Below are 12504 nucleotides of genomic sequence, written 5' to 3'. Positions count from 1 at the left end.
GTAATGGCGCCTTCCCTGTTCCATCTACTGCTGCCTTCTGGACACTATTATCACTTGGCTACATAGCTGATGCCTGCTGGACTGTCGATTAATCACGGTACTCCATTCTGTTTATTTATTTTATTTTACCTGCTGTTGTTGTGTTAGCTGATTAGCTGTTGTTGTCTCACCTGTTGTTTTAGCTAGCTCTCCCAATCAACACCTGCGATTACTTTATGCCTCGCTGTATGTCTCTCTCAAATGTCAATATGCCTTGTATACTGTTGTTCAGGTTAGTTATCATTGTTTTGGTTTACAATGGAGCCCCTAGTTCCACTATTCATACCTCTGATACCTCCTTTGTACCACCTCCCACACATGCGGTGACCTCTGAGGTTTCTGTGTTTTACACTATAGCCATTACCATATGTGTATTCCCAGCAGCTCTGGCCATCTGAGGGAGCTCTTAATCACCCCAGACATCAGCAGTGCCACTGCATTCCCACTGCAGTACTTGATGGACTCCAGCAAAGATGATGCCATCTGTTTTGTCACCATGGTGATAAGGTTTCTATCGAAGATCAGACCTTCAGCCCTAGATGGACCCTCCCAACAGGCAGCAGATCTGACCGAAACATCTCAGCAACTCATCAGACAAGTCCTGTCTGAGTTCTGTGCTGCATCCAGATTATCCAGGACACAGGCATATTCCCAGAACCTGAACATCCAAAGGGTGTTCAGAGGTGTACATAAAAACCTCATGGAGGAGTTTGGCTCTTATAACACCCTGCAAGCAGCTATGTCCTCCCAGGACCCTTCATTTGACAGAGTTCTGGTAAAGTCCTTGACCCAGCAGCTGGTACAGGGATGCAAGGCGTCAAGACCAGCTTCTGCTGCAACAAACCCATCAGACCAGGCTGAGACAGAGAGGGGGGCTGAGCAGAAAGCAAGAAGGAGCTTCCTTTGCCTTTGAATGATCAAACTCAGGATCAACTTCAAGGTATAGCAGGGAGTTAGCATTTGTTTTTTGTTCCAGTTAGGTGCTGATGTTATTGATGTGGCTATGATAAGACAAATACATTAAATAAATGTTTTATTCATCACTAAATTGTTGCCTTGGATTCAGAAGTGTTCCATTTATTTATTCTCTGTACCATTTTCTTTACCTTTCATCTGTTAGCGTTCCAAGAGAGCAAACAAAAAGGACTGTCATTCAGTCCAGGAACAGACTGAGATTCCCTCTACTGATGGACATTGCATAGGTAAGGATGTTTAAGAGCTCTGCTATAGCTTGTAGTTTTGGTTTAGGTGTGTGTTAGAAACATACAGTGCCTTGCGAAAGTATTCGGACCCCTTGAACTTTGCGACCTTTTGCCACATTTCAGGCTTCAAACATAAAGATATAAAACTGATTTTTTGTGTGAAGAATCAACAACAATTGGGACACAATCATGAAGTGGAACGACATTTATTGGATATTTCAAACTTTTTTAACAAATCAAAAACTGAAAAATTGGGCGTGCAAAATTATTCAGCCCCTTTACTTTTAGTGCAGCAAACTCTCTCCAGAAGTTCAGTGAGGATCTCTGAATGATCCAATGTTGACCTAAATGACTAATGATGATAAATACAATCCACCTGTGTGTAATCAAGTCTCCGTATAAATGCACCTGCACTGTGATAGTCTCAGAGGTCCGTTAAAAGCGCAGAGAGCATCATGAAGAACAAGGAACACACCAGGCAGGTCCGAGATACTGTTGTGAAGAAGTTTAAAGCCGGATTTGGATACAAAAATATTGTCCATAGGACAACAATCAGTTGTATATTGCACAAATCTGGCCTTTATGGAAGAGTGGCAAGAAGAAAGCCATTTCTTAAAGATATCCATAAAAAGTGTCAGTTAAAGTTTGCCACAAGCCACCTGGGAGACACACCAAACATGTGGAAGAAGGTGCTCTGGTCAGATGAAACCAAAATTGAACTTTTTGGCAACAATGCAAAATGTTGTTTGGCGTAAAAGCAACACAGCTGAACACACCATCCCCACTGTCAAACATGGTGGTGGCAGCATCATGGTTTGGGCCTGCTTTTCTTCAGCAGGGACAGGGAAGATGGTTAAAATTGATGGGAAGATGGATGGAGCCAAATACAGGACCATTCTGGAAGAAAACCTGATGGAGTCTGCAAAAGACCTGAGACTGGGACGGAGATTTGTCTTCCAACAAGACAATGATCCAAAACATAAAGCAAAATCTACAATGGAATGGTTCAAAAATAAACATATCCAGGTGTTAGAATGGCCAAGTCAAAGTCCAGACCTGAATCCAATCGAGAATCTGTGGAAAGAACTGAAAACTGCTGTTCACAAATGTTCACCATCCAACATCACTGAGCTCGAGCTGTTTTGCAAGGAGGAATGGGAAAAAATGTCAGTCTCTCGATGTGCAAAACTGATAGAGACATACCCCAAGCGACTTACAGCTGAAATCGCAGCAAAAGGTGGCGCTACAAAGTATTAACTTAAGGGGGCTGAATAATTTTGCACGCCCAATTTTTCAGTTTTTGATTTGTTAAAAAAGTTTGAAATATCCAATAAATGTCGTTCCACTTCATGATTGTGTCCCACTTGTTGTTGATTCTTCACAAAAAAATACAGTTTTATATCTTTATGTTTGAAGCCAGAAATGTGGCAAAAGGTCGCAAAGTTCAAGGGGGCCGAATACTTTCGCAAGGCACTGTAAATCTGCATTGCATGCTATTTGAGGTCTTAAGCTGGGTGTCGGAATAAGCATTTTGTGACATCTGCCGATGTAAAAAGGGCTTTATAAATAAATTGTACTGATTGATTGATGATTGATTGTATGAAATGGAGTAGCATATATCCATCATGTAAAATGAACATTGAGCACTGTCTCCATGGAGTATAGCACTGCAGCCTTAGGCAATGTATATTTACGTGGTGCATAACATTATCTCATATCACATGCATGGCAAGACATGATTGATGTAATTAGATGCTCTGGAGAGATCCCACCCTCCTTCCCAACACATGTAGAATGCTTAGAAACCACCAGAAACCTGTGAAATAGATCAACAGATGATGTTTTATCTCCTCTCAAGGTCTGTTGATTTACAGTATCTCAGAATCAGGAACTGTCATATCCCATGTGATATGTCAAAACAAGTTGATACATGGTGCATTGGGTTTGTATTTATTGTGGATCCCCTTTAGCTGCAGCAGTTACTCTTCATGGGGTCCAGTAAAATGAAGGCAGTTATACAATTGTAAAAACATTCCCGATACATTCACAACAGATTTCACAAAATCCATGTTCCTTTTTGATTTCGGGGCAGGCTGTCAACAGCAAGTACTGTGACACTATGATAAGTCAACAATACCTCTAGGCATATCTGACGTCATGTATTTGATATCTTTATGTGAAGGTTCATGTCCATATTGACATCAGTTCATTGTGTTTGAGGACGGTTCACTGACCAGTTTCCAACGGATACGATTAGACTAGTTTAACAGTTACAGAACAGCTACAGTAGCCTATCAGAACAGCTGCAGTATCAGAGGCGCAGAGCCTTAATTAACGGGCTACACATAATGGCTGACGACAGCCAGGTAAGGTTCATTTTAGCCTACGTTTAATGAGCTTTACAGTTGTCCTAATCCCATCTTGTTCTAATGGCAAGTCTGCCTTAAGTGCAGAACCTATGGTTGATATTAGAAAATAAGTATGATTGGAAGTTTAGGCAAGTAATTCCAATTGGGGAATTGTTGTGGGATGTTAGCATACCATATTGCGCGTGTAGCATTCGTGCCATGGAGGATTGTGCAGGCCGGCAGGTTGCTACAGGATCCTAGTATCATGTATGTTATAGGGAATCAGATCTGTCTGACTTTTTCACCTGAACTGCTCATTGGCTGTCCATAATGAGCCCAGCGAGCAGGATGTGTAGCTGGGCTCTGCAATAATTAGCTCCCAGAGCAATTACAAATAACTATTCTTGTTTTAAAAGCGTCATTACAACTAGCAACATGACGGTCAGTCACCTCTAAGTAGGACTCAGTAGAAACGCTATGTGTTGGATTTGTCCATGTCTCGCTAAATTAACCTAGCTACATTAACAGCCGTGGAGAATTTATACTACAGTTTTAAGGGATCTCTCTGAAGGTTTTAGATGATACAGTGGTGCTTCGTCCTCTGGATGAAGAACCATACATCTCGGCTTGGCTTCATTGCATTATTATTTGGGGAACGTTGACATGCCATTTGTGTTGACGGATGGATGAAAATAATGTAATTATAGTATCGTTATACATAGGCTAGCAGGAAAATCCGCATGAGATATCCATAGAACTGAGCCCTGCTCCATTTCAGCACCATGCCGCGGTCTCAGGTGCTGCCCTGGCGCGAAACATTTCAGCACCATGGCACTGTCCCCTGACGCCAAGAAACGTGTCAGCTCTATGCAGCGGACAGCTCCACAGTGCTGAAATAGTTCAAGCCCCCTTGAACGTCTGATTTGAAATTATTCTGCAAATGGTTATAATTTATTGCACGTCCTAGTTTTGCAGCTTTACATCCTCAGAATTATAGCTAATGGATGGCAGCGAGTTACGTTTTTGTATATGGTGATGAATGACGATGCATGATAAACCATAAATTAAACACAAAATCGTGCACTTAGACATATTTTCGTTTGGCAGAACATTGACAAGCTTTGATTTGTTTTCTAATGACATTGACAATTCATATAGATATTAGACTTAGATCTAATTGTGACATCATGTGTGTATGACATCTTTGAAGAATGCTCTGGCTTCAGCCAATCGGAATCGAGTATTCAACAATGCTTTGGCATAATTCAAGGACGTTCATATTCACTTCAGTTGTCTGCCGATGGTTCACTGACGTTTTTTCAAAGGAGGTATTAGTATTTCCTCTAAACAGCCTACAACAATAAGCTACTCATCATGTCAGATGACAGCAAGGTATGGTTCATTTGCCTATTTTGAGTTTAGAGGAGAAATTACTAACAATAGTTTGATCCATGGCCTGAAATCTGACCACTATTGCCGTTTTGTTTAAAATAGGAGTGAATAAGTTGTTTCATAAAGTCACAACCTAGGACTGATATTGACCTCTTATTTATCCACCAGAGCGTGAAATGGGAGGATCCCCCGGATGACCAAAATAAGGTTGTGGAGAATATGAAGGATGAAACAGAGACACATGAGACCTGCAAAGACAGGACAAGAGGCAAGGTAAGAAATATGCTGTCCTTTACACATGCTCTGCCTACTTAGGCACAGATCTAGGATTAGTTTACTATCACTAAATCCTAGCCTTAAAGCATTAGGAGGAGACGCTACACTGACCTTAGATCTGCTATGAGACCTATAATCTGTTGTCATGTAGGCTAAACGTAAGTCCAGTGGCGGTGCCAAGAAGACTTCCGTGGAGGAGGACAGCAGCATTGGTGCAGGTCCGAGATTACTTCATGTTGGGTGCAGGTTGTGTTCAAATTCATCAGCACCGATCTGAGTAGATAGTATCTATATAGGTGAAAGCAATATAGTGGAGGCCCGCAGAGAGATGTGCTTTTACCTGTCCAGTGCAATCAAATCCCTAAAGGTGAAGGAAATTAGGGATCAAGTTCAGATTCAACTTTAGATTTCTCTTTGCGGTTTCCCAGAGTCTTCTCAGACACCCGGGTGTGGTTTCCGGGAAAGGGGATCTATCATTGAGCAGCTGGAGAAGGAGGCTCAGAGGACTCTAATGCCTTCTCTCAAGATTGGGACATGCTGTGCCCCAATCCTCCTCTCCTTCCTGAGGAGTCTAACTGATGAGCAAGTCCCATGTCTTTTTCCAACCTCACATACAACAACTCTGAATTTATAGTCATAGTGCACCTTCTAACCACAAATGGGATTTCAAACACTACACCTAACCCTAACATCACTGTAACCACACACCTAACTCTTCCTGTAAATCAAGAACAAAATATCTCATGGACTTGCTAATTGCTTAAATAAATACACGTTTATTTTCCCTGACATGGCTATCTAGTGACTCCACTAACTCAACACCAGTGTGCAGGTAAAATATGTTTCCTTTCTTTTCTTTTCTCTAGCCAATGGAGAGTGATTCAGCAGGGCATGAAAAATAATGTAAGTCTCTCCACATAAGGTTCTGGTCAAAAGTTGTGCGCTATATAGGGAATGGTGTCATGGAATTGCTTGATTGACAAAAACATTACTCTGTTTGTTGGCCATAGCTCACATTCGAGCAGCTCTCAATGCTGTGTCTGAAGATTGTTAAAGTCGTGACCCAGACAGCCCTCCGCATTCTCCTACCAGCGCTAGCTCGTATCATGGGGGTGAACCTGAGGAGTGGGGCAACCTCCCCAGAATCCCAGTGCTCTCTGACAGGGTCTGAGGATTCCTTAGGCGGTCTGGATGAGAGAGAGAAAAGGCTGCTGATCAGTGAGATGAACTACTGGACTAAGGAGAGGAGGAGGAATGGCAGTGCAGGATGCCACCAAAAATCCACTCGCAGGACCTCATCACCATGCTGTTTGCCTAAGAGGTATGTTCACAGCAATATTTCAACATAATAATTGCAAGACCTGATCCATACTTATCATAAATTATTAACTTGGAATTCACACCTTGTAGTTTTAAGTTCTGGTCAGAAATGTTGCCACTGGGGGGATGGGTCCAGGTGAAAGTCATTTTTAACTGGGTAAGCCATGAAGTCATCTATGAATAAATAGATCAGGTACATGCCTTTCAGAAATAATCATATTCTGATGTCGTACAAACATAAAAATCAGGCAAAAAAATCGTGTCAGTTGGCTTTAGGCTTCTAGAACTACGGTGGTATGAGAAGTAATCCATCATTGCTCTAATTTGGTTTTCAGGCTCACTAATGACCCAGATTAGATGCAGTTGGTTACATTTGCATGGCTTAAGTGGTGATTGTGTGTTTATCTTCAAGGTCCCAGACCTCATTGCAGAGCTTGCCTGCAACTAGAGAGGCTCCCCTCATGGAGGAGCCTCTGAAGGCTCTTTTTGGGGTAACGGAAGAGAGCCTTCTGATATCCCTGGTTGAGGGTCACTCCAACCCCACCTCCTCCAGCTCCTCCGAGTTGAGCTGTGCTATCGTGGGGGAGGTGGTACACCAGCTTAACTCTGGCCTCTCAGTGGCCATTCAGGCCAGCCCGGGGAGTTGCCCCCCTATGGACAGTCAGGACATAGCAGCAGGCAAGGAGGTCATTCGGGTAGCCTCGGTTCAGATCCTGGCCGAGCTACAGAGCCAAACATCTGAGCCAGAGTGGGTAGGGTTTATCGAGCCCCTCATGGACCCTGTGACCGATGATGTGCTGGAGGCCATTGTCGGCACAATGGACAAAATGGCACAGGACTTCAACATCCTATTGGATCTGGCCAAGAAGATGACAATCTTGGGGTCTAAATTTCTGACCAATCTTCAATGTGACCTAGATGTTGAGTGTCCATCTGGGAAGGAAGGGACCACTCACTTTCTCAAAGAGACTGGATCCGCTACCAGTGTGGTGGCCAGAAAGATTCAGACCCTCTCTAGCCCCGACTTTCAGTCTAAAGCCCTGAAGGCGGTGAGCACCATCCTTACAAGGAAAGTCAGCAGCTCTTCTGGCATGGCTCCTTCCTCTAGGCCTTCTAGTGCTGCTCCTAGCCTTACTGAAGCCCCGCTGAATACCAGCTGCACAGCCCTGACATCTGTAACCTCCACTGCCACAGTGATTGTTAAGGCATTTGTGGGAGGCATGGAGACGATAGCATCATTTGAAGACACATGTGAAGCAGTTGATTGGCCAGTTCCTGTAAATGACCACAAAACAGGGTCTTCACAGAAGATAACCTTCTCTCTAGCCGGCACACTCTATGGCCGTATACGAGCAAAGCTGAGGGACCTTTTAACTCTAGCCGCTCGAGAAGAAGGTGTGGCAAAGGATGCTTCTCTTCGGGAGTCTTCAGACACCCTGGAAAAGGCAACTGTTTCAACTGTTGAGGTCCAGTTACCCAGCACCGAACACAGTAGAGTTCCCAGAGAGAGCCAACCAATACCAGCTCTCTGTCTCTCCAATCTGGATACCAGTACTCAAGAAGTTCTTAGCAGTGTTTTTTCCATCTACAAGTCAGAGTTATCAAAAGTGGAGAGTAAATCCTTAGCCGTTGTAAGTTCATCTGATGAGTCCCTAGAGGCTTGTTGGTTTGTTGATGGTGTCCTATCAAAGCTTGATGACTATACTATTTCCCAGTCACCCTCACCCAATGAAGACTTGAGCGTGAGTACTCAATATTCTCAACTGAGCTCAGAAGAGAGTGTCAGAATCACAGAGTCCTCAACTAGTCTGATTCAGAGTATTAAGAAGCTCTCTAGCAATCACTTTCAGACTCAGGCAGAAGAGGCAGTGAGTAAAGTGCTGATGAGATCCAGTCATTCCTTTATCACACAGATCAGCCATACTGGTCTTCAGAAAAGTCTGCAGGCTGGCTTATCATCTAGCTCACCATCAGAGATCCATGTCCTTTCAGAATCCATGTCCTCCATGTCCTCTGAGAATACAGCCTCTGGATTAGTGGAAACCTTTGTCAAAGGAATGGCGACTATTTTCCAGAAAAATGAGTCCACTGACACTGTGCTACTGGAAAGAAGTGGGAGAGTTTCACAGTGCTCCCACGGGGGCTCCCAACTGGATTATACTGAATTGAGTGTTAAAATATCAGAGGAGAAGCTTTGGTCAACAGCTAAGAACACCTGCGTCAGTATGAAGAACACACTTAAGGATTTCTTCACAGGGCTGAAGCCATCCGGATCCGAAAGGACAGAAATGGCTTCTTCCAAAGAGACCCTTGGGGAGATCCTGGTTGCTATCCAGAGTGAAATCTCAAACTTCGGGCGAATGAAGGATTCCAGGGAGCTCCTTCAGATCAATGATATGGTAGGAACTATGCTGAAGGAGATTGAGAAAAGTGAGGATGACAGTGAACAAGTCTGCCAAGACATCCCTCGAACCTGTTCATCTTTATCCACTTCTTTAAATGGTCGTAGTTCCTTGTCCAGCTCTTCAAAGGGTCCTAGGTCAGAGTGTGAGTTAGAGATCAACCTCCCTGGCACTCCCATCCCTGACAAAGTGTCTTTTGATCTGACCTGCCCCATCGTCAGGAGCTCCTGCATCGACACCAGGGACTCTAAAATGCCAGAGATTTCTACAAGTGACCTAAAGACAAAGATGATGGCACACACAGATGAACCCCTGCATCGTAACAGTCCAATGACTGACAGCAGCCGACCACCGAGTGCTAAAGTCTCTTTTCGATCCTCCACTCCGTCTTTCACCAGCAAGGGAACCTCTTTGGTACCAAAGGGAGAGGGGATTGACATTGAAGAGAAGGAGGTGTGTATCCCCAGCAGCTCTGGCCATCTGAGGGAGCTCTTAATCATCCCGGACATCAGCAGTGCCACTGCATTCCCACTGCAGTACTTGATGGACTCCAGCAAAGATGATGGCATCTGTTTTGTCACCATACTGGTGATAAGGTTGCTATCGGAGATCAGACCCTCAGCCCTAGATGGACCCTCCCAACAGGCAGCAGATCTGACAGAAACATCACAGCAACTCATCAGACAAGTCCTGTCTGAGTTCTGTGCTGCATCCAGATTATCCAGGACACAGGCATATTCCCAGAACCTGAACATCCAAAGGGTGTTCAGAGGTGTACATAAAAACCTCATGGAGGAGTTTGGCTCTTATAACACCCTGCAAGCAGCTATGTCCTCCCAGGACCCTGCATTTGACAGAGTCCTGGTAAAGTCCTTGACCCAGCAGCTGGTACAGGGATGCAAGGAGGCGTCAAGACCAGCTTCTGCTGCAACAAACCCATCAGACCAGGCTGAGACGGAGAGGGGGGCTGAGCAGAAAGCAAGAAGGAGCTTCCTTTGCTTTTCAATGACCAAACTCAGGATCAACTTCAAGGTATAGCAGGGAGTTAGCATTTGTTTTTTGTTCCAGTTAGGTGCTGATGTTATTGATGTGGCTATGATAAGACAAATACATGAAATAAATATTTTTTATTCACCACTAAATTGTTGCATTAGATTCAGAAGTGTTCCATTTATTTATTCTCTGTACCATTTTCTTTACCTTTCTTCTGTTAGCGTTCCAAGAGAGGAAACAAAAAGGACTGCCATTCAGTCCAGGACCAGACTGAGATTCCCTCTACTGATGGACATTGCATAGGTAAGGATGTTTTAGAGCTCTGCTATAGCTTGTAGTTTTGTTTAGGTGTGTGTTAGAAACATAGGAATGCCTACCAAACTCATAGCACTGTTATTTTTCAACGTTACTATACTGCATCTCTCTCTCTCTCTCTCTCTCTCTCTCTCTCTCTCTTACCCCATCCATTTCTCTTGTGTTTCTAGCTCCAGTTGGAGAGGTTTCTCCCTCCATATCTCAGCCTGTCAAAAAACGATCCTTGATTGTCAGGGTCTTTTCAGCAATGATGAAGCCATTCAGGCGCTTCACCAAGAAGAACCTGTAACCTGTTACGCTGCATGAAGAACTACTTTTGTAACAGCAAGACTTTTGACAAGAGAAATTTCTGCATGTCTAACCTTTCAAAGTCTATTTGATCAAATAAATGGCAATGATTTTACAAGACTTTCAAGTGTTTTGGAAGATTGATAATACTGAAGCAGATTTTCTCAGAGAAATGCACTAGTTCCCCCTTGGTTACACATTTATTGTTCAGCTTTTGAGTTGGCAGGACATAGGGCGTCAGGTAGCCTTGTGGTTAGAGCATTGGGCCAGTAACCGAAAGGTTGCTAGCGTCAGATCCCTGAGCTGGCCATGTAAAAATATGTCGTTCTGCTCCTGAACAAGGTAGTTAACCCACTGTTCCTAAGCTGTCATTGTAAATAAGAATTTGTTCTAAACTGACTTGTCTAGGAAAATAAATAAAATAACCACAGCTTGACTCTAATACAATAGTTGCTGCATAGACTGTCAGATAACCAGATGTTCTCTATTAATTTAGTTAGATTGGTAAGAGCTTATTAGCAGCAAGGGGAAAACACATAGAGGAGAATTAGCTATCTGCAGCTAGATCAACCCTCTGAGATGCTTTCTATATTTTTTTTATATTTTTTTTTGTTTCACCTTTATTTAACCAGGTAGGCAAGTTGAGAACAAGTTCTCATTTACAATTGCGACCTGGCCAAGATAAAGCAAAGCAGTTCGACACATACAACGACACAGAGTTACACATGGAGTAAAACAAACATACAGTCAATAATACAGTATAAACAAGTCTATATACGATGTGAGCAAATAAGGTGAGATAAGGGAGGTAAAAGGCAAAAAAAGGCCATGGTGGCAAATACAATATAGCAAGCAAAACACTGGAATGGTAGATTTGCAGTGGAAGAATGTGCAAAGTAGAAGTAAAAAATAATGGGGTGCAAAGGAGCTAAATAAATAAATAAAATAAAATAAATACAGTAGGGAAAGAGGTAGTTGATTGGGCTAAATTATAGGTGGGCTATGTATAGGTGCAGTAATCTGTGAACTGCTCTGACAGTTGGTGCTTAAAGCTAGTGAGGAAGATAAGTGTTTCCAGTTTCAGAGAATTTTTGTAGTTCGTTCCAGTCATTGGCAGCAGAGAACTGGAAGGAGAGGTGGCCAAAGAAATAATTGGTTTTGGGGGTGACCAGAGAGATATACCTGCTGGAGTGCGTGCTACAGGTGGGTGATGCTATGGTGACCAGCGAGCTGAGATAAGGGGGGACTTTACCTAGCAGGGTCTTGTAGATGACATGGAGCCAGTGGGTTTGGCAACGAGTATGAAGCGAGGGCCAGCCAATGAGAGTGTACAGGTCGCAATGATGGGTAGTATATGGGGCTTTGGTGACAAAACAGATTGCACTGTGATAGACTGCATCCAATTTGTTGAGTAGGGTATTGGAGGCTATTTTGTAAATGACAAGGATTGGTAGGATGGTCAGTTTTACAAGGGTATGTTTGGCAGCATGAGTGAAGGATGCTTTGTTGCGAAATAGGAAGCCAATTCTAGATTTAACTTTGGATTGGAGATGTTTGATGTGGGTCTGGAAGGAGAGTTTACAGTCTAACCAGACACCTAGATATTTGTATTGTCCACGTATTCTAAGTCAGAGCCGTCCAGAGTAGTGATGTTGGACAGGCGGGCAGGTGCAGGCAGCGATCGGTTGAAGAGCATGCATTTAGTTTGACTTGTATTTAAGAGCAATTGGAGGCCACGGAAGGAGAGTTGTATAGCATTGAAGCTTGCCTGGAGGGTTGTTAACACAGTGTCCAAAGAAGGGCCAGAGACTCACCAGCAGCAAGAGCGACATCATTGATGTATACAGAAAAGAGAGTCGTTCCAAGAATTGAACCCTGTGGCACCCCCATAGAGACTGCCAGAGGTCCGGACAGCAGACCCTCCGATTT

At 43.5% G+C, this 12504-nt stretch overlaps 1 protein-coding gene across 1 annotated transcript; it reads left to right on the top strand.

Moving 5' to 3' along the window:
• The first annotated feature begins 406 nt into the window (after positions 1 to 406).
• Positions 407 to 10576, top strand: LOC149982882 (uncharacterized). Its single transcript, XM_090239432.1, has 9 exons — positions 407 to 838; positions 5150 to 5254; positions 5409 to 5475; positions 5686 to 5839; positions 6124 to 6160; positions 6268 to 6578; positions 6990 to 10011; positions 10194 to 10275; positions 10458 to 10576. The coding sequence occupies exons 1-9, from the start codon at positions 407 to 409 to the stop codon at positions 10574 to 10576; spliced, it is 4329 nt and encodes a 1442-aa protein (XP_090095558.1).
• The last annotated feature ends 1928 nt before the right edge of the window (positions 10577 to 12504 follow it).

Source organism: Oncorhynchus mykiss, chromosome 6 (assembly GCF_057628025.1).
Source record: "Oncorhynchus mykiss isolate SJ-2025 chromosome 6, ASM5762802v1, whole genome shotgun sequence".
Lineage (NCBI taxonomy): Eukaryota > Metazoa > Chordata > Actinopteri > Salmoniformes > Salmonidae > Oncorhynchus > Oncorhynchus mykiss.
Note: the sequence above shows the minus strand (reverse complement) of the source record. Positions and strands in the feature narration are given on the sequence as shown.